General features: G+C 48.3%; 1 protein-coding gene and 1 long non-coding RNA gene across 3 annotated transcripts; both read left to right on the top strand.

Moving 5' to 3' along the window:
- The first annotated feature begins 217 nt into the window (after positions 1-217).
- LOC133207532 (uncharacterized) lies at positions 218-16210 on the top strand. 2 transcript variants are annotated; one of them, XR_009724066.1, is made up of 4 exons: positions 218-350; positions 3179-3312; positions 11163-11453; positions 16019-16210. It is a non-coding gene; the product is annotated as an uncharacterized LOC133207532 (long non-coding RNA). The 2 variants fall into 2 exon arrangements; XR_009724067.1 differs by lacking the exons at positions 11163-11453; positions 16019-16210 and adding an exon at positions 7503-8067.
- Positions 16211-17282: 1072 nt separating this feature from the next.
- On the top strand, positions 17283-21323 carry CCDC63 (coiled-coil domain containing 63; the record flags this gene model as incomplete). Its single annotated transcript, XM_061344499.1, has 6 exons — positions 17283-17828; positions 18039-18343; positions 18905-19068; positions 19223-19412; positions 20527-20646; positions 21096-21323. Coding segments are annotated over exons 2-6 (717 nt in total), but the record flags the coding sequence as incomplete, so codon positions are not given.
- Between the last annotated feature and the right edge of the window lie 3 nt (positions 21324-21326).

Genomic DNA, 21326 nt, shown 5'->3' with positions numbered 1-21326 from the left:
AACCGCCGGTTTCAGTAGAGACCCAGTTCTGAACAAAATGGCGGCCGCCTCCTCAGCGAGCTCGGCCGGCGCATGGATACTACGCGCGCGACGCGGCTCACCGGAAACCCTTTATAGGCCGGGCGGGAAGAGGGGGGCGGGGTCACGTATCGTGACGCGTCCCGCCCTCACGGAATCCTTCCGCTCACGGGATGTGAAATAGTGCAGCGCTGCCGTGTGCAGGTGTTCGGGCTCTTACGGGGTTTGGTGCATCGGGACCCGGCTATGGAGTGGATAGGGAGGCCCTTTGGTGCCAGCCGGTGGCGGCTGGGCTTCTGTGAGCGCTGTCTCCCCATTGTGTCTGCTCCAGGGTAACGTTTCCTCAACTCATGTGGCAGTGGCTTGGTGTGAGGGGTGCGCTCCCTTCAGAGGAGCAACCACTTCCTTAGCCCTAAACCGGGATAAACAGCACCAAAATCATGCTTGCAACTGCTGTGCCCCGCATGGGAGCTTCCGTGGCTTGAGCAAGTTCAGATATGTGGCTTTTGCTCTGCAGATACTTGGAGTAACAAACATACAGAGCATTGAAATCCCTATGGATGGAGAAATTAGCCCACTCTTTCAAGAGCATCTTGCAATTTTACTTCACGCTTTGCTATTTTATTCTATGTGTAGCTACAGCTTAGGACAGGCACTTACAATGAAGTTCTGCTCATAAACGGGATTGCATTGACAAGGGAGATGGGCTGTGCGGGCCTTCCCTGCTGTTTGGCTTGCCTCTGGTTGAATATCGTTTAATTGCTTTCTTTACTCCTTTAATTTGCCGGGGCTTGGCTGGGTCAGCCTCCTCCCTTCCCTGCGTCGATTCCAGCTGCTATCCAATATCCATACCAGTTATTGGCGTGGTGGGGCCAGAGCAGAGATTGAGTTCAGGAGGGGTGATAAAGTGAAGGCCTCGCCGTCTCAGCGCGGGAGGAAGGCGATAAGAGGACACCGATTTTACCTGAAACCCAGCTTCAACGCTCGCCTCCCCTTATCACGACGAGCACGCCCAAGCCAATATGCTAATCTCAGTCACACTGGGGTAAGCCCGAAGTAACCCTGTTGAAGACAATAGAGTTACTTCAGATTTACTTCAACGTGACAGCCTTGGCAGATTTACATCTATTTTTGTGCTGCACCTTCCTGGGGAGTTCCCCCCCCCCCCAGCTCTTTCGCACCAAATGCTTGCTTTCTCCTTCAAATCCTCTCTAATTCTGCAGGGCAAGTTGTTCTCTTGGGCTTAGCTGCATTATTTAGAAAGGGAAATGTGTCCTGTGTTTCCAGAGGAACCACCTTGGCCTTTCTGGAAGGATCTTCGTCTTATCCTTCAGCTGTTATCCCTTCTCCAGGGACAGGTTTAGTGGGGTGCTGAGTCCTTTTCACTCCTGTTAATGCTCTGGGAAATGGGGCGGAAGTGAGGGCTTAGCATCTTCCAGGGTGCAAAATGGGAATTCAATTTCCAGTGAATTCCCAAGTACATCCCTGCTTCTAGAAAGAAGGGTCTGGCTCTTCCAACAACACTGTTGAGGGCAGAGAATATCTCACTCGCTGAACCATATCAAGGTCCAAAGCACCGTCAATTCTTGTTAAAGGAGGCGCAGCCATGAGGGAAGGGGAGAAGTGACAGATAAAGGCAAATCTGTCAAGGCCCCATCATCACCTCCATCACCACCGTGCTTCCACAGTGACAGCCAGTACTTGGTGTCCTGGTTGGAGGAGGCTGTGGTTTTCTGCACAAAGTCTGTCACATGTAGGCTTTTGCTGAGTGGGTATAAAAAATAAGGACTCTACAGCAGCAACCTCTGTGATGAGCCAGAAATATTAAAATGCCACCCCAAAATTATCTTTTAATAACCTGTATTTTCTCTGCTGGAAATAACAAACCTCGCCTCGCACCAGCTTCTCTGATTAGAAAGGGGACCCAGCCAAGGTGTTATAAATATAGACTCATAGACTCATAGTACCAGATTGGAAAGGACCTCAAGATTCATCTGGTCCAACCTTTCTTGGCAAAATCACAGTCGACACGATGTTCCAGTACCCTGTACAGCTGAATATTTAAAGTGTTCAACGCTGGGGACTCCATCACTTCCCTGGGGAGATTATTCCAATGGTTGATTGTTCTCACTGTGGATAATTTTATTCCTCATGTAATTGATAATAAAAGTCCCAAACAAGTAACTGAAGCCACAATCTGAGGCTGATTTGGTAAAACATAACAATATGGATTGAATCCACTATGTTTTAATGTGAATTCCCAGGCCAATGTGCAAGACTATTTTGTTCTCCGGTGTTGCTCATAACAATGAGTTATTTCTAGAGGGGGAACAATCAGGGAAATCCCTTTGTCCTTAAACCCTGTACACAGCTTAAAGCATTCTGTAATCTTGAAGCTGTGCTTCCTATATTCCCCCCCCCTTTCTTTTTATTTGTCTACAATTTGCATTCCACTTTGCTACATACAGGATGATGTACGGTTTATCTCACTCGCAGCTCTGAGACCTTTGTGTCTTTTCCTCCTTCCCCTCCCTGAAATTCCACAAATAAATCACTGCTTTGGTAACGTTCCTTGGAAACCTCCATGTAAAATATCTTTCCCCACTGATTTGTCCTCCCTATCTCATGTGCATGCCACTTGGTTTATTGTATGGCTGTTCATAATCTATGTTTAAAGATACCCACCTACATACATTATCGTTTTGTACATATATATGCATAATATATACTCACATACATAAACCATGTGTATAAAATAATATGTATGTACACTATATACACATGTATTTGTATATATGCAGATAATAATAAACCCCCTTATTTTATCCCTGTATGTAGGTGGATCCTAAGAAATGCGAGTCACCCACACTTCCCCTTCTCTTAGATTACATATTTGCTAAGTCCATGAAATCCAATGTGTTTGTGTACATTTCAAACAAAGATCTACACAGCCTGTTCAAGCATAGCAAAAACAAGAGCGGGTGACTTGTGGGTCAAATGTTATTTTTCCTAGCTCAATACACAGCCACGATTTCAATGTTTTCATAACTCTTACTGTTTGCATCCAGATTTTCCTTGTGTTACAATCAAGATAAAGGGTTCTTTTTCCATCCTTCTTGCTTCTGATGTGTAAAATGTTTTGCTGACCCTCAGATTACAGATGCTGCAGAGATTTGGGGTAGACAGTGCTGATTTGTCAGACAAAAGAAGAGCAGCTGGAACATGCCATGAGGTCGATGTGGAGATGGAGGGGTCTGTGTCCTGCTTGGAAGGGAGCTGATGACGCACAGGCAGGTGTTTTCTTAGTGTCATATTTTATTTACAAAACATGCAGAGCAGTGATCTCCCTCCAGCATCAAACCCTGCAAACTGCAGGCAGGCGGCTGCTCCATGTGGGATGTGGTGAGGAGCTCGGTGCTGGTTGCTGCTCCTGAGCCTCTGGCTTCACCTCAAACCATGTACAGAAGCCAAACGAAGCCTTATCCCAGATAGCCAGCAGCAGGATTCCCTTTGGAGACACTCTTCTCACTGGTGTATCTGCACACCTTGATTTCCACGCAAACCATTTCGCAGTCTCAGGAGCTGGTGTCTGTCTACAATCTCTCGCCAACAGAAGCTGTCAACAGCACTGACGAGTCCATCTCAAGTTTGTTCAAATCACATTTTTGATAAAAGATGTGAAAAGATTTTGCTCAGAAAATTTCGAGACAGGCTGTTTTGATGTGATTTGTGGGAAATGTGATTTGCCATTCCTCCCTTTCTACTACTTCCTTTGGGTTTTTTTTTAAAGATGTACTTCATGGGTTTCTGATGAAAGGTGGTTTTGAATGAAAACATGGTCTATTGGGGAGTTTTGGAAGGTTCATACTGACAAAAATACTACCAATAAAAGTCATAAGTCACTTTTTTTTTTCTAATACAGAAGTGGCCACAGTAGGATTTTTCCTGCTGTAACCATTTGGATTAAGAAAACAGAGCACATTCCACCCCCTTGGTGGATTTCTTATTTCTTATACTAATCCAACTTTTAAAGCTAGACCAGGTACATGAGACATTTTGATGTGTCCTATCCACACAGGAGCATCCATTGCCACTTAGAAAGAGAGGATAAATGGTGCTAAAGTAAGCTTTGTCCTACTTTAGGTGGAGAACAGCCGTGGTGAATCATCAAAGCAGTTGATGCTGCTTTGGGAAGAAGAGGAGCTCCCGTCTTCTTGTCTTTGGTCAAGAGTCAATCCACTCCAGCAACGTTCAGCTGAGCTGTTCATGGATAGGGAAAGGGGAAAACTGCATTTTAAGCCCTTCCTCAGCTGATTTACGGTGGGGAGAGGCTGTGCGAGGGGAGAGGCGCTGGGGAGCAGGGTGGCTTTCACCTTTGTCTGCCTGGATGTGGTTACAGAGGGATGTGGGTTGTTCCATGGTGTGGAGCACACCTGACAAGAAGAGACAACTGTTTCTCGGAAAGATTAAGTGGGACTTTTTGTGTTGCTTCAGCTTCACGTGGCTTGAAGAAAGCACTGTGTGGGTGTTCCTCATTGCATTGGCCAGAAAAGCACATTAGCAGCCTGGGACACGGGTGCCTTTGCTTCCTCTGATTTTACCCCAGCATGACTCTGCTTCGTGGATGAGCTGTTTCTCTAATTAAAACAGATGAAAAAGGAGGACCAGGAGAGTTGTCAGGGGAGTTGGAATGTGGAAATAAGATGAAAGTCTGTTGATTTGCTGTTGGTCAAAGGGCTGGTGTGTTTTGCAGACCCCAGTGGGAGACACATCACTTAACACAAGATGCAGGAGCAAGAAAGAGATCTTCCACACAGCCTGGGGTTCCCTAATTCCACTGGGGATTCTGAAATGCAGATTAAATACATGGGAAATCCCAACTGCAAGTGTCTGCAGGCTTCCCAAAGTCTGGGACATGCAACAAATGATCAGAGGGCAGTGGCTTTGTTGGTTCATGTTTTGTTTTTCCTTTACACTCCGAAAAATCGAGAACAATCCCACTGCTGGTTCTTGGACACTTGGAGTTTCTGCTCACAGGCAGCATTTGAAAGCATGGTCCACTGTGGAGGTAGCTGCCACGTGTGCTTATTTATTTGTTTCTATTCTCACCTCCTCTTCGCTGCTCATGAGCCTGGCACATTTTCAGGAGCTGGGCTGCTCTTATATAATGTTGCGTCAAAATCCGTACAAAAGGATTTGGAGGAATCTGTGGCTGGAATCACCTTTGATCCCTGGATTCCCTTCTGATTTGTCTGCACAGCTTGTGTATGACACTGTGATGCTCTAGGGCATACTCTGCCGTGAGCATCCCTCGGGACCAGGCTTGATGTGGAGGATGAGGTCTGGTCCCAGCAGGTGTGGTCCTGTGCTGGCTCCCCTGGGCAGGCAGCTTCTTAAAAGAGCAGCATCTCCCAGCTCCCTGGGAGAGTATGGCCAGAGTTCAAGCCTGTATAATTGATGGTAATTATCCGGTTGAGGGAGTGGGTATGAAATGGGTTTAACTCATCTGAAATCCTCAGCCTGAGTCGCACTGAGCTGAATTCTCGGCTCAACAGACCTGCACCTGCATCCAGAGGATGCTTTCCCTGAAATATCTTTCTTCTGGGATGGTTTCTCCTCCATGTCATGGGCAGCTTTGTCTGTGCAAAGCCTCTGGCACCCTTGGAGAGATCATGGTGTGGACAAGGCTCACCACAGACCCACAGTGCTTTGGGTGCTGCTGTGAGCTGGTTTAAAGCAAACATGACCTTGGTATCTGCAATCCCATCTCTGGCTCACAGCACATGGAGCCAAAGTGGTGAAGCCAGGCTCTCTCCCACGCTGGTCTCCAGGCAGGTGTCTTTGGGGATAAATCACAAGTGTTTTGGTTTCAGTGTGCTGATAAATCTGAGAGCTGTGAATGATAACGTACACAATAGTGGGGTTTAGCCAATAAATTGGGCTTTTACGTAAATGCTTCCATATGCACGTATGCTGTCAGGAGGCAGGTGAGGCAGGAGAGTTGGAAACGTTAATCTATGGAGAACAGGGAGCCTTGGAAACTTGCCACTTTTGTTCCAGTCTCTGCTTTCTCCAGGAGCTTGGTTTTCTCCTTCTTTCGCTCTGTGTTTTACTTCACATGATTTTTTCTGCCCTTTAAAAACAGAAGCCTTGTTTGCAGTAAGAACAAACACCCTGCACATGTTTGAACAGCGGGTGAGATTCAGCCCAGTGCGAGACTGGGATTGGGTGAGACTTCAGCATTGCATCAGCTCTCGGTCAGCCAGCTGGACATGGGTGCTGATGTTAAACTTCTGCCTCCAAGAGGATGTGGGCATGGGCAGTCTGTTTCTTACATTTACAACGAAAATAAACTATTAGAAGAAGCATTCACCCCGCAGCCAGAACAGCTTTGATTATTCAAGGCTGCATTTAGGGTTCAAATATATCATTACATCTTGTTCCTGCCCTCCCATTCCCTTCCAGGGGATGTTAGCCACTGAGTTTGGTTGGTTTGGGTTTATTATAGAGGGGGTTGCAGAAATTAATGTGCTTTGTGGTAAAGGGAGAGGAGTGCAAACAAACTATGGGCAGAGAGTGAAGCTTGAGTGGATGTTACTTTGGACAGCGTGGCACATATGAAAAGGGAACACGTGTTATGAAGCAGAGAGGACTGTGCTGGTCCTTTCAGCTCAAGCCTTGAGCATTGTCATGTTGGATCCAGCTGCAGCAGAGGGATTGGCCTCATGTTGCCATCCAGACTCCCATCAGGCAGGACTCCTGGCCAGCCACTGTGAGAAATCCCACCGCAGCCCATTGCCACCAAGCTGGCACAAGCAAAGATGCACTCGGTGACAGGAGTCACACTGAAGTTGGAGTGGACACCCCGCACAAGGCTCTGCTGGTGTGAATCAGACCAAACCTTCTCATGGCACCTCCCAACACTCTCATTTAATTCTTCCAGCACGGGGTGAGGAAGAGATGGCTGCTCCTGGGTAATTCCATGCACCAATGGATTTACATCACAAGATTCCCAGGAAAGGAGGTTCTCTCTGGGCAGTGTATGGGGGATGCTTCACCCTATCTCCTGGCTCAGTGACCCCCCTCTGCTGAGCTGTGCTACCTTTGCTACTCTCCCAGTGCAACCTCAAGCAAGTGTTGGGTATCTTTCCTTCTTGGTAGCATGTAGGTCACTGCAGAGCCTTAGAGACCTGACAGCTGACATCCATCCTTGGTTGTGAATTTGTGCGTCAGGCTTTCTGGAGGCCATAGAAGTGCAGTTGCTGGTGAGACCAACTGCCTTTTGTGTGGCTTCAATTAAATGTCTTGGCATGGGATAGTTGCCAGAGCCCTCTTTTGTTGAAATAAATGGTTTTATTTAGATATATATAGAAAAAGTCCCACCTGGCCTTTTGGAAGGGTTTCAGCTGGAATGTAACAGATCCCATATTCTTCTATAAAAAGGTGAGCTGTATTTTTCATCTGAACTTTTTTCCCTTTTATAGTTGTGACTTGGCACACATGAGACATAAGTGGTGCAAGGTCACTGCCCTTCCCCTGATGAGGAAGTAAAGCCACAGCACGTGCTGGGGGCAGCTGCTGAGGACATACCCAGGGGGAACACAAGCTGTGGGCTGACCCCTGAGATCTGCTTGATGTTTGGGTCTGTATAGGAGCACTGGGGTGGCTCAGAGATCCCCAAAAGACTGCTGCGGAGCCTACCCAGCTGATGAGATGCCTTCACAGCCATGACGTTGGGTCATGCTTGGTCTTCACTGCTCTTTCAACCCAGGTTAACAGAAGCTTTCTCTGTATTTTAACGGCAGTGTAAGCATGTGCAACAGGTTAGAACAAGGCAAGCAGCCACCATTGCCTCTGTTTTCTTTCTTCCTGCACCCTCTTAAATTTTGGTTTCTCAGATGATGTTTTCCAGACCTGGGTGTTCTCCCTCATGAGCCATGCTTCCTGGTGCCCTTTATACCATGATGGTGTGCTTCAGTCCCTGCTGCCATCTGTGGAGGAGGAGGTGGTACAAGTCATCAGCTCTTTGCTGCAGTGTTATATTGCTTGACTGCAGTATATTTTAATTAATTAATTTGATTATTTTTATCAAGATTGCACTTATTTTTACAATGCATTTACTTACTATCAAGTGTGCAGTCTCTTCCCAGCCCCGGTTAGTGAAGTGACCTGCCCCATCTCATCCAGCAGGCGATGCCAGAAATGCTCCAGGAGCCACAGCATCTTGACCCAGCGTAACGTTTCCATGAGAAAGTGGGGAATGGGGATGAAATAAAGTCCAAAGAGATGTAAGTCAGTTGGTGAAACTGTGGGATTGCTGCTGAATTCCACAGGCCTGAACATGAAGGAGCAAGGAGGGACTGGGAATTCCAGGGGTGCAGGTCACCACAATAGGTGACCAGTCCTCATGTGCTCAGAGCTTGGCTATGTGGACAAGCTCATTTTTGTTTGGTGTTTTTTATTGTGCTGTAATTAATATGGAAATTGTCATATATGCCCAGGCAGGATGACCACGCATCCCTGTGCTTTTACTGACCCTGCTCTGGATGTGGGATGTCCCTGGCTCCCGCTGGGAGTGCGAAAAGATGCTTTAAATCCTCTGCTTGCTGATCCCAGGTTCTCCCAAGCACAGCTTTTAAATGCTGGGCCATCAACTGCTTGATTAATTAATGCTCTTCTGTTTCACTTGTTTGACGACGATGTTCAGTGATGTGACTGAACCTCACCTCCCAGGGTGGAGACAGTCTCATGCACTGAAATGGGCTGGACATGTATTTTTAGTAAAGCAGTATTTTCAGCTCAGGATTTGAAGTTTCTGGTCATTTCCTTGTCCCTTTCTGAGTCACACATCAAGTTTTGTCTGTTTATTGCAGATGTTGAAGGTTACAATAATCTGGAAGTTAAGTGCACAGCTTTTGGAGGGAAAAGGAAGGGAGCAGCAGGATGAGGTATCTCATCGGCACCAGGCACATCAGCTTATGGCAAAACTTCCAGGTAGCTCCAGTTTATATTAGAAATAATGCATTGAAAAGGCACATGGCAGGATTTAAGGCCATTCCATATTATTGCTTGGCTCATCTGAAAGAGGTGAGAGATCAGCCCTGTTTTCCTGGTCTGGAGATGAGCACAGCAGGGCTGTCTATCTCTCTGTCCCCCGAGGCTCTGCTGGCTCATGGCACCAGAGGGGCCAGGGGCTGCAGCACTCACAGTGAGCCAGAGTGCCCTCCTTTGCTGCTCTTCAGCAAATAATTCCTCCTGTGGCTTCTTGCCTCTGCCTGCAGGCAAGGATTTAAGCCAGAAATGTTGTCAATTGTGTTTGTCCTGCCAGCTTCAGCTCACCTTGGAGGTGTCAACCCTGCAACGGTGTTTAACCTGCAGTGCATCTCCACAGCCTCCCCAGCAGGCTACTGGCACGCTGGGCTTGTGCTGCAGTGCTAGAAGGGAGCAATGTGGTTGTGGTTTGATGTTTCCTTGCCCTGCTTTGTGTTGGAGCAGACCTGTATCCCCTGACAGGACCCACTATGTGAGAAAATGCTCGCTGTTGGAGCAGAGGAGCTGCTGGGAAATCTCTGTCCCAAGCTCAGCAGCACCAGTTTGCTGCAGGCAGGAGCAAGCTGAGCTCTCACCATTAGGCAATGTGTTCTTCCCGCTCCAGTGGGTCTGTGCTTAACTCAGCGTCAGTCAGAGGAAGAGGACACGTGTGGGGACAAGTGTGTGTGGTAATGCAGGACCTTCCCAAAGTGTCAGGCTCTTGTGCTGGAGAGAACCAGACAGGCTGTCGGGAGCGCTGAGCATCAAAGACACCGAGTGGCTTCTGGAGCTTCAGGGTTGGGTTTCTTCTCCCTGGGGGTGCATCCCAGGCCATAAAGGCCCCATTTCTGACCCATGGGGTCCACTGCCTGAGGATGGGAGCAGCAGGGATACAGGGACTGCATGGCAGCAGAGCTATCCCAGCATGGTGCTGACTGCCTGTTCCGTCACTCACCCCAGCTTTGGGAACAACAATTTTTGCCGGAGGGATGGCTGCGAATCCCTGCAGAGCTCTGGGTGCCCCCACCTCTCCCTGGGGATTTCAGAGCCTGTGGGATCGTTTGGCAACCCGAAAGAAGATTTCCCGCTGGCCCTCTGAGAGCAGCACATCCAGCTACCTCCCATCCTCCTCTTGGAGGAACAACAAACTTGACAATGAAAATGGAAGCTGACAACAGCACTAATTGCTTGAGAGAGACGGCATGGAAGCCTGGGGCCAGGGGGATGGCATATCACAGGGTTTTAAACCTGCAGCTGAGTGCAGAGTGGGGTGTTTTGCCAGCTCAGAAGGAAGACGGGAGCGGGCTCTGTGCTGAGCCAGGGCATACACTGCACCGGTGGGATTATAGAAGCAGCACAAGTTGAGCTGGTAAATTACAAAATGCCATGCTTGAGGTCTGTTATATAACGTGCCTTTACAGAACCTGGGAGCTAAATATAAAAGAGAGTTACGTTTTGGGCTGGTGTAAAACCATGCTCCAGAACAGGTTTGTGTGGGAAGGAGTGCTCTGCAGCACCGCAAGAAGCGGAAAGGATTTCGGGACCCTGGGTTTGCTCCCAGCACTTGTTTTCTCTCCAACCTTGCAAAGAGCATGTACTGCCCGTGTCTCAGCTTCCCCCTCTTCAAATGAGAAACAATAAAACCTCCATTTCCTTGCAGCTGCATTGTCAAGATTAATTCGTGTTTGCAAAGTGACCTGAGAATCTATAGAAATCTGAACAGTATATCATTATCCCGATCTAAACTTGGCATAAGATACCAGCAGGCCAAATTCTCCTCCCACGCTGGAGAAGGGGTTGTGTCAGCATAGCCGAGAGGAAAATTCCAGCCTCTGTTCCTAACCAACAAATCCAGAGGAAAATAGCCTTTTCAAGCCGAGACCATTCTGTTTTCCTTGAGGAAATTCCCCCCTTCATTAGCTCTAGGCAGAAGGATCAGCTCCTACACAAACTGGGCAGGTGACAAAGCCAGGAGCATCTCCTGTGCGAAATGCAAACAGGAGCAGAGCAAAGTAGAAATGCAGAGGGATGCTGTATGTGTTGGGATCCAGCCTGCTTGGCAGTGATTTGGGGCTGTTTTGTGGTTCCTTAACTCCTGCCCTTTTCCTCTTCAGCTGTATTTTCACCACCAAGCTCAGCATGGCCCCAGCTTTGCTCAAAGGATGCAACCTGGCTGGTCTTCCTTCTCCTTCCTCTCTGCACACAGATTGAAGACTGCAGTCATAGAAGAGCTAGATGGGTTTTCAGGTCTGGTTTGACTACTCAGTTTGGGGGCTTAAAGAAGCCAGGTGCAGACTCAAGGACAGCTGAAGCATGGGATGTCAGAGGAAAGCCTGGCTGGGATGAGCAGGGAATTGTGCTGCCACAGTCTTGCTCCATAGTGATGGAGAGACACAAAGACTAAGGTAGGATCAGCCTACCTCAGCTTCTCTCTCAGTCTAGAGAGAACAAGGGGCAGCTAATGAAGGGTGCAGGGAGCAGCTCACCTGGATTCACATCAGCCACTCATTCTCCCTCCAAACTCCATATCCTATCCATGGGTTGCCTGCAAATGGGAGAAGGGGAGACTGCTCCCTTCCCTGTCTTTTGCTAGCACAAGGATGATATAGAGCATCATGGTCCCTGAGCAGAGGCTGATATGGGGATGTAAGAGCCCCAGGAAGCCTTGTCATCCTCCTTACAGCCCTCCCTGCTGTGCAGTGCGCACTGGGAGCTGTGTCTTACAGCCCATGCTTTCGGCCAGGACCTGACCAAAGAGAGTGTGCAGCCCCTCCAGGTACAATGTGTGGTCTCTTAACACCACCTGATCAGCCAGGCCTGATCCTGCTCCTGAGAAACCCATTGAATGGCTGGAAAAAATGTTTTCTGACAGGGTGGAGATATGCAGGGGAGTTGCCAAGCAACTGGCGAAGCTCCTTTCCTCCCTCTGAGCAGTGAGCAGGCAGGGGATGGCTGCATCCCTGCATCCCTCTGCCTGGCCAGCCCAGTGCTGGTATCCCAGGGGAGGTACCAACAGGGACTGGGAAAAGCAGGGACTGGGAAAGGCAGGGACTGTTCATGGCTAGTGGGAGAACGATGCTTTTAGCCAGTGGGAATGACCATTCCTGCACACCGAACCCATTGCAAATCACTGTCAGCAGCAGGGTTAGAAAGAGGCTTTCTCTTCTAACCCATTTCTGAGCTGAGCAGCTTCCTTTTGAACTAGTCCTAGAAATGTGTGCTAACACATGGAGCAAACACCCAGGAGGACTCATTATAACCCGAGTTTCATTAGTGTCACCTCTGCATTTCCTTGGGAGTTGCTTCAGATTTACACTAAGAGAAATATGCAGCCCAAACCTTTGGGATTTTCTTTTCTAAAGCTTTAATTTAAATCAACTCTTGAGTAACAACAAAAATCAGCTGATGTCCCTCATAAAGCCTTGGACCCACAGCAAGGGGCATGAGGCAACGCTTAACGGGAGGGACTCAACTGATAGCTGCAATCTTGCAAAAGATAGTTGCTGAGTGAATGGCAATAAACAGCAAATCCAGCCAGCTCCTAGAAATGGCAAATGGACCAGGCTGTTCAGAACAATCTGTTCCTTCTCCAGAGAAGGGCTGCGGTGCTGGCGGCAGCCTGGGAACGTGGCTATTCTCGGCATGAGCTGGTCTGAAACTCTGCCTCAGAAAAATGGCAGGGCCAAGACAGGCTCATTACAAGGAGACACGTCCTAAATCAAAGCAGTCTGCAAGTGGCTTTGATGGGCTGACTCTTCTCCAGGGAGGCTTGTGCTGAAGGAGCCCTGCTCTGCCTTGTCCCATGGCCCTGCTCGCTGCTGGGTCTATGGCTTTCTGCTCTGGCTGATGCTTGAGCAGGAAAACCCTGTTTATCCACCTTGTTTGGCTGTGTTTGGCCATGCAGTTTACTGTCTCATACCATCACCTACTTAATCAGGCATTAACATCACTAACCCAGAAGGAGAGCAGCTGGTGCACCCAGTTTCTTGCCCACTGCTACAATTGCTGTGGGAAGAGGACACCCCAGCGTGCCCAAGCTTCTCCCATAAAGCCAAAAGTGAAGAGACAGAAAGGCCTGGGGCTGTCCATATCAACAGCACACTGGGCTGCACCTCGGGTCCAATTCCTCCAGGCATATTTGTTTCAGTTTTCTTGCTTTCCTTGGGGCTTGTGGGCTCCCCCAGGGTTCTTTCCTCCTGTGCCCAACCCAGCGATCAAGTGGCCTTCATTTGGTTTGGAAAAGAAAAGTAAAAGATAACCTGAATGCAGATGGTGCAGAACATCCGTGCAGCAGTTTAATTAATTGCCTTTAAATGTTAATCCAAAATAGTTTCCCTGAGTGATCTTATATAGGCAAATCCTCAGTTGCCTTAAGCCACTTGCAGAGTGAGTTCAACTAGTAAGGTATTCTTAGTCCTGATCAAGAGCATTGCACGGGACGGTAATCAGGAATGATTAATTGGAAATAGCTCTTCTAAACCAGGCTGTACCTGCTGTGCTCTCCTGTGCTGCCCAGCTCTGCCCAGAGCTGACACAAAGCTGTTTGCATTTTGTGGGGACGGAATTTTCCTTCCCAATTCCCCCCATGATGTCCTGCTTTCCTAGCCACAAGCCACCCTCTCACCTCTCCTCCCAGTGCTCTCCATCTACATCTGGCACAGACCATTTCCAGCACAGCATCTAGATTTGCCAACAGACATTCCTGGGGAAGAATGGGATCTGGGAGGTCACGGTGGGAATTTATTAGCTCGGCTTGTACTTGGAATAGCCAAGTGTCCTGCCAGACTTTCAGAGCTATTGCTTTGCACATCCCACCCCTAAACAAAAACCCAACCTCCTAATTGGGTTTTATGCTGTAAAATGGCTGCATCCCTCCAAACCTGCTGGGGGATCAGCAGCCCTGCTCAGTGTTACTTTGTGAGGCTTTGCCTAAATCACAAGCAAACCCCCATATTACCTACACAGAGAATCCCGTCCCAGTCAGGCAAGACCCTGTGTGACAGCAGCTTCTGCGATAGCTCTGTCCTTGAGTCCTCTGTTCTCTTCTCTTACTCTAGCTAAAGTTGTCCCTCCTGCAGCAGATGAGTGTTTGCTGCATGCCAGGTTTGACCTCAGGCCAGTGAAATGTTGTGAGTTCTTTTCTTGCTTTCAGCATGTCCTCAGCTATTTGGCTTCTGTGTTTTCCCAAACCCCGCGGCTGCAGCCTTTGAGCAGTAATTTAGCACGGTGTACCTGCTGCAGGTGAAGTTAGCATAGACAGATGAAGCAAATCCATGTCATTAGGCCCTGCTGGAGGGGCTGAGCCTGCAGTGGAAAAGAGTTTTACTTTCCCAAAGTCAAGCCCTGGGGAGCTTGCTCCTAAAATGACCCATTAAAAACCACCAAGTAACGCCACAGAGTCGGTTCCCTGCTGGAAATCACATTTTGCTTGGTGTCAGCAATTCAGAAGAGACCCATCTGCAGGAAATTATGATGACAATTTCCTCTCTGAGTGAAGAGGAATTACAGCTGTAATCGAGGAGGCAGTGAACAGCCTCCCCTCTCCTTGCTTAGTACCGATTCCTCTTAAAACTTAAAGCCATATGTAGAAACATCTCTACCCCATCCCGCTACCTAAAGGCCATTGCTGCTGCACTCACAGTCTGTCAGGGAAAACATACCTAGAGGTGAAAACCAGTGACTTTTGTGCTATTTTGTCATCTCTAATGATAGATATGATGTATATGCACTTGTTATTTTTACACTGTAGACTTCCAGTGTGAGAACGGTGTCCTGCTGCGTGCTTGTAGAGTCTCTGGCGCATTTGGCTTTGATTTTGTTGAGATTTTAAGTGTTAAATCAGGAAAATTGCATCAGATATTTGCAGTATTGTTGCAGATGCTGGGCATGAGAGCCTTTTCTCCCTGAAGGGTGTGTGCTGAGGACAGGCAGGCAAGGAGAAGTGATATCATGCAGGGAGAGAATGGCTCAGCTTTTGAGGATTAGATGGTGTGTATTTTAATAAACCTTTTCTGTAACAAACACACAGAGCAAAACTCAGGCCAGTTGCGAAAGGCTGTAGGTCTACAACTCTCAATGCATTTGCAATCCTTTTAGGACCAAAACTGCATGAAGGTTGGTATGGTTCATGCACATATGAAGATAGCCGTTCTTCAGAGGAAAGAACTAAAACCTGGGTAGAAGATGTGCTCATGGGGGGCCATTCGCAAGCCAAGTCTTGATAAGGTAAGACCATGACGCCAAGGGATCACTCTAGGTCCACGAGATAACATTTCAGCAAAGGTGGACCTAGTGTGTGCCTGAATTTGGGACCTCTTCTATAAGGTTTTGCCATTGGATTCCTGTCTGAGAGGATCTTTCCCCATCCTCAACTGCCTTAGCAGTTGTGAGCATCTTCCTGCACCTCCCAGCACTACTGCTGGAGCTGATGGGAGTTGATTAAGATTTAATCCAGGCTTCTAGAGGAGGGAAAAAAGAAAGTTTTGACAGTTCCATATATAGTCCTCTGACTCACAGATTTCATGTGTCAAACACCAAAGACGGGTTAAGTAGAATTAAGTTCTGGATTTGTTATAAATAGGCATTAGGTAACATGAATGTATTAAATTTGCATGAAAATATGGGCCTTATTCTCTGGCTTACCCCAGAGATCTTCTTGGACGTCAATGGGATGCTCAAAAGATGAGCTTACATCAGAGTCAGCCCAGTTCTGGCTGTCCCCTGCCGCCACCATTTCACTGGATCCAGTGAAATGGGGAAATCATTGCTGAAATCGGGAAGGATTTGTGCTGCTTGCAGAGCTCAGAATTTTGCCCTTAAAACACTACAAATAGTTTTAATTGGACCCCAGATCTTCAGCTGACGGAATAATTTCTTCATGTCAATCAGTGCTAAATGTACCTGTTAAATCAGGGAAGATGGGTTAAGTGAAAATTGCATAGAAAGTCACTTTTCTTCTGTTTTTTCCCAGAAGACAAAGATTTGTTGGATTCAGATGTTACAGACTATCTCATCCTGCTCTGATTACTGTTCTGCTCAGCCACAGCTTAAAGGTCCATCCAGACAATGAAGTCACCCTCACTCGGAGCAAGTCTGACAGCTGAGCATTGTTTGGGTGAAAACAATCTCCTTTAGTAAAATAAATGAGTGTGACAGACAGAGACTCTACCAAATCAGAACCCTCCTCAATAGTTTAATTTACTGACTTGCTCATTGCTAAACAATTGAGAATTGGTCTATGGAGAAGGAACACAAAACAGACAGATAATATGGGCTGTGTTTTGAGGTTGGACTAGTCCAAGCCAAGGGAAAGCAGGCTTTTGAGCCATTCAGCAGCATTGTTTCTAGGAAAATAATGACCACTGCTGCAGCTCTACCTTTACTCTGCCTGGAGGTTTGGCCTTATTTCTGCTGAGGGTGAAGAGAAGCAAACTGGAGACAAGGGGACCTGCAGTATGACACAGCCAGGGCCACCGAGACAGAGTGACTTCATCCCTGGAGAGGTTGCTGTTACTATCCCATGGAGCTGTCAATCATGCAGGAACAGCATTAAAAACTCTGGGAGCTTCCCTGGGCCCCTGTGGGTTCCTCAGGCTCTGGCGCCTTCCCAGTGTTGCTCTGCCCTTGGTTGAGATTTTTCTTATCTAACATCACATTCTGCTTTTTGCCATGAAAATCATTTCCAATTAAATGCATCCTCAGAGCCCATCTGGCTGTGAATTAGCCTGGAACTTGATGGCTGGCTTGTTAGCTCATCAAAGTCTCCAGGCTAACAGGGATGGGCAGCCTCAGGAGTGATTGTGCTGGCTGGGGATTTTGCTCATTGCCTTGAACTCACCGCAGCCCTGCAAACTGGGACACAGCTGCCCTTTGCTCACCTTCAGCACTTCTCTATTCCCCTTCATCCCGCAGCTGAGTAAGCAGCACCAGGACTACAAAACACAGCCCTGCTGCAGCCTCCAGCTCTATCTCATGCTTCTGCCCTCCAGGGATCACAGGGTTTGCTGAGTCCCTGGGAAGAAGCTGGGCACACGCTCCAGCTTATGAGGAAGGGATTATCATAGCTCTTGGGATTCAGCCCACAGCTCCCCTGTGCAAGGAAAGGAGAGAAGCGGATATGAATCCTTAGTTTGTTCCCTATATTGGTTCTGTCTCTGTCCCCACGTTGGCAGTGCCTGTTCTCCCAATGACAGGCATCTCCAGGGTGTCTGGGTGCTGAGGCAGTGGCAGTGATGTCATGATTGCTGCTTTTCCATGAGCAAAACAGATTGCAGCTAGGTATGAAGTCCAGGGAGCTGGTTGCAAGGAAGCAAAGGGAATGGTAACTCTTTGGCTCTTGACAGCAAAACCCTGGGTTCTGCTTTCCAGTTAGAGCAAAAGGCTTCAAAGTCCCAGCTTATGGGATGATTGAAACATTCAAAGGGAAGCAAGAACCAGTAAAATGAGGGTTTCTGCTTGCTGTGGACACACAGCCAGGGAGATATCAGAGCACATGCTTCAGGGCTGGTTTTGGGGCATGGAAACCCCTTTGGTCCATGTAATGGGGGCTCCCAGCATTCCTCTGGCCACCCTCCTTGGTGATGGTTCCCGTGGAGAACACTTCCACATTGTGGTGTGATGTTGCTGTCATGGCAACCGGGGTCAGAGCGGTACCCGCCCTCTGATGGGTTCTTACTGCTCCTGTGCTTCCCACTGGAAATAGGGCTGTTCTTGGGGAATAACTGACTGCCATCGTGGTCCTGCCCCCTGGCTGGAGAGGAACTGCAGCATCCTGCAGCAGGGTGAGCAGCATTGCGGGGTACAGGGGAGCCTGGATGGCTGCAGTGGGGCTAGGGGGAGGGCCAGCTTTGGGGGTGAGGGCTGAGGGGTTGGCCCCAGTGCTGCAGAGGGATGGGGGCTGCATCGAGGCAATGTCCCTGCTCATGCTCCCAGGGGACTCTGCCTGCTGGCACAGGGGGTCTGGCCTCACTGAGATTTCTATGGAAACCCAGGTACTGAATGGGATGGAATAGCTCAAGCCATCTGTTCTTCCCCTACTTATAAACTGGATAAGAGGAGCGTGCTTCGTGATGACATCCCTACACATGTTCTCCTTTTATTCATTGTGCAGCCATCTGTGATGGTTTCCTTATGTGCCAAAACACCCGAAGGACACGATCATACAACCAACCCCTTACCCAGCTTTTGTTTCTCCCCTTGGAAAGCAGGCCTGTCCCCGTGGAGGCTCTATCTTCCCCTTCCCAAGGTGCCTGCAGTGTGACTGCAGAATTAGCTGGAAGAAATGAGGAAGTCAAAGGTAAAAACTGAAGCACAAACCAAAGCTAAATTGGATCTGCCTTAGGGATCTTCCCTACAGAAAGAAATGCTGCGGTGCAGTGAGCTGGGTGGCCGGTGGGGAGGGAGCCAGGCTTTCTTTTGCTAGCAAGGTGTTGGGTTGTGCTGGGTCTGATTCTGCTGGGGATGAGTCCATGGCCTGATATTTGGGTGCTGGGGAAGGCAGGGTCGGGAGATAACACCTGAGGACACAGGCAGTGGTGGATCTAAATGCCACAGCTTCAGTGCTTACCTGTTGGGCAGTTTCTCAGCTAGAAGTCACCTTCCCACAGCTGGGGATGTGAGCACTCCTGCTCCACTCCTGGGCAAAGCTGGGTTTGTTCACATCCCCAGCATGGGGGGGTTTGCTCTGAAGTGGCTCAGACCCACTTACGGGATTGGTTTATGTGGCTCTGGTTTTGGTGCTGACACAGAGCTGGAGGTGATGCTGTTAACCCACTCCCCTGTGTCCAGCTCCACTGTCTACCAGCAAGTGCTGGTTGCATTTGCTCAAGTGACCAAACTCTCTCTCTCTGTGTGACAGAGGCAAGGACACTCCTCGAAGCAGGACCTTTCAGATGAGCCTGTGAAGCTGTCAGAAAGGATGGCTGTGTCTGAGATCAATAGACTGCAGAAACAGTTTCGAATAGCAGCAGAGAAGAGGAAGTCTTACAGTACCAACCTGAAACAGCGAATACTGGCCCAGGAGTGAGTTCAGCTTCACTCAGCTTCATTGTGCTTGGAAAGCTCCTCTGTGCTGAGATCTAGGGACCCTGGTGCTGAGATGGAGGGCGGGTGTAAGACCTGCTGTGGTGTTGTAGATGGGATGTGCTAAATGTAATTTGTGGTTCTGTTTTTACAGAAAAGAAATAGAATCTCTGACTCAAGAACAGAGAAAGGTGTCACTAACAAGAGGCCAGATCATGTCCCTGAAAAATAGGATGCTGGATGACAGAAATCGCAAAGAGGCCCAATACCTTTTGCAGATCAGACATCAGTATGATTGTCTGATTAGAGAAAGAAAAGCAGCGTTAGCTGTCCTGGACAGCCAGGTAAGAACATCTGGACTGTTTCCTGCTGAGCATGGTACAGCAGAGCAGAGTCACAGAGTGAGCCCTGGAGCTGAAATGCTTCAATGTAAAATGCATTTAGTTCAGGTCTTGGAACATAATGCTGCCTCCTGGCAAAAGACACATGACAATGACAGATGGATAGAGCTGTTCAAGTCAGCAGTGCTGGCTGGAAAAGTAAGGTCTGACCCTCAACCTTGCTGTCCTAGTCTCTGCAGTTCCTCTTTGACGGCACACACCTGCCTGGGGTCAAGCAACATCCCTTTGCTTTCCCCTTGACTTTTCCTCCTGAAAAAGAGGCAAAAATGGAACATTAGTTGTGCTGCCTGAGACGTGGCAAATAGAGGAGCAGCAGCACCTGCAGGATGTACCATTACTTCTCCTCTGGGCAGCCTGGTTGGGTTTGCTCTGAGGCCAAGGGAAACCTAGTGCTACAGAAGTGACAGGTCCTTGCTGCTTTCTGCTCTGAACAAGTTGCCCCTGACAGAAATCAGGGAACATGCTCAAATGGTTTATGGTTGCTATAGGTGCTGCAGAGCTTTCCACACCAGGGTTAGCTTTCAATCAGGGATCTCTTGGCTGAATCATACCTCTCCCACGTGCTCCCTGCTTCGTTGTTTGCCAACTGCTTTATTTTTCTCCTGGATTTATTTCCTCTGGCAGCTTCTCACTTCTGGAAGAAGTTTTTCTTTTTTCTCCTCTCAGTCCCAGGGAGGACTGCACAGATCCCTGTCTGGCCAGCACAATGCGACTACCAAAACCCCATCCTCATTGCCTCTTCCACTCGACGCAGAGTGCTGCTGTGCCTTGTCCCACACCTGCTGACTTTCCCTCCAGAGGCAGCTACATTTCCTTCATGACATGAAAATAAACCCATTCCTAGTTACAGTTGATGTTTCTGCATGTGCAGCACGGGATCCTTTGGGATTAAAGCTGTTTCTATAACTGTGAGCTCATGAATGACATGGTTGCTGTAGTTCAAGTCAACAGAGGGTATTTTCTTTGGCTAAGTGTCCTGACAAGAGTCCAGAGCACAGGGGTGGAGATTAAGCTTTCCTTTTATTATGATCATTATTATTTTTAACCTGTATTGCAGATAGAAGAGCTGGAAAAAAAGGTTGTGATGCAAAACCTGATAGCAAGGAAGGTGAAGCAAGCGAACCGTAGCAAACAGCTGCAGAAGCAGATCGACACACTGGAGACGTGTCTGTACAATGTAAGCAAAGCTGTTGCAGACCTTTGGAGACCATGTGTGAAACCCACTTTTTAGGAAGGACAAAGGGCAATGGTGCAAACGCATTTGGCTGACCTTATCTGCATAAAGGACGTGGCTGTTGTCCTGGCCTGATTGCTCCCAGAATATCTCAAAGGCTCCTTCAAACTTTGTGACCCAAATGCAGCACTTGTGCCATGCTGAGAAGCCTGAAGGTCTGCACCTGTGTAGTGATAAAACCAAGCTGCCTGAAGCCACCTTGCTTTGGACAATGCCAGCTCCAGGTCTCTGTTGTGACTGGCCTGACTTACTGCTGCCTCCCCTGTCTTGGGGAGGATAGTGCAGGGCCCACTTAAGATCTCTTAGACTGCTTGTACTAAGTCTAGTCAAGGTCTTTCAACAGAAACCTGAGTCCTATACCAGCTTCAAGCTTTTTGCATCTCTCTTCCCAGGCCAATGTCCATTTCAATACCATCCTGGCCAAAAATAACAAGCTTCAAGAAGAGATTGAAAGCCTGCAAATCCAGAAAGCTGTTTTGGACAACTCCTACTTCAAGCTCCATACAAAGCTGGAGCAGCAGAAGAAAAGGATGAACACTGCTGTTAAGCAAACCACACAAGCCTATGAGCAGCTGTACGTGGCCTTGAGAACCCTGTGTGGCAAACTCAGCACTAAGAGGCGA

Source organism: Neopsephotus bourkii, unplaced genomic scaffold (assembly GCF_033783945.1).
Source record: "Neopsephotus bourkii isolate Nb327-2 ecotype Australia unplaced genomic scaffold, CSIRO-AGI_Nbou_v1 NB_230, whole genome shotgun sequence".
NCBI lineage: Eukaryota > Metazoa > Chordata > Aves > Psittaciformes > Psittacidae > Neopsephotus > Neopsephotus bourkii.
Note: the sequence above shows the minus strand (reverse complement) of the source record. Positions and strands in the feature narration are given on the sequence as shown.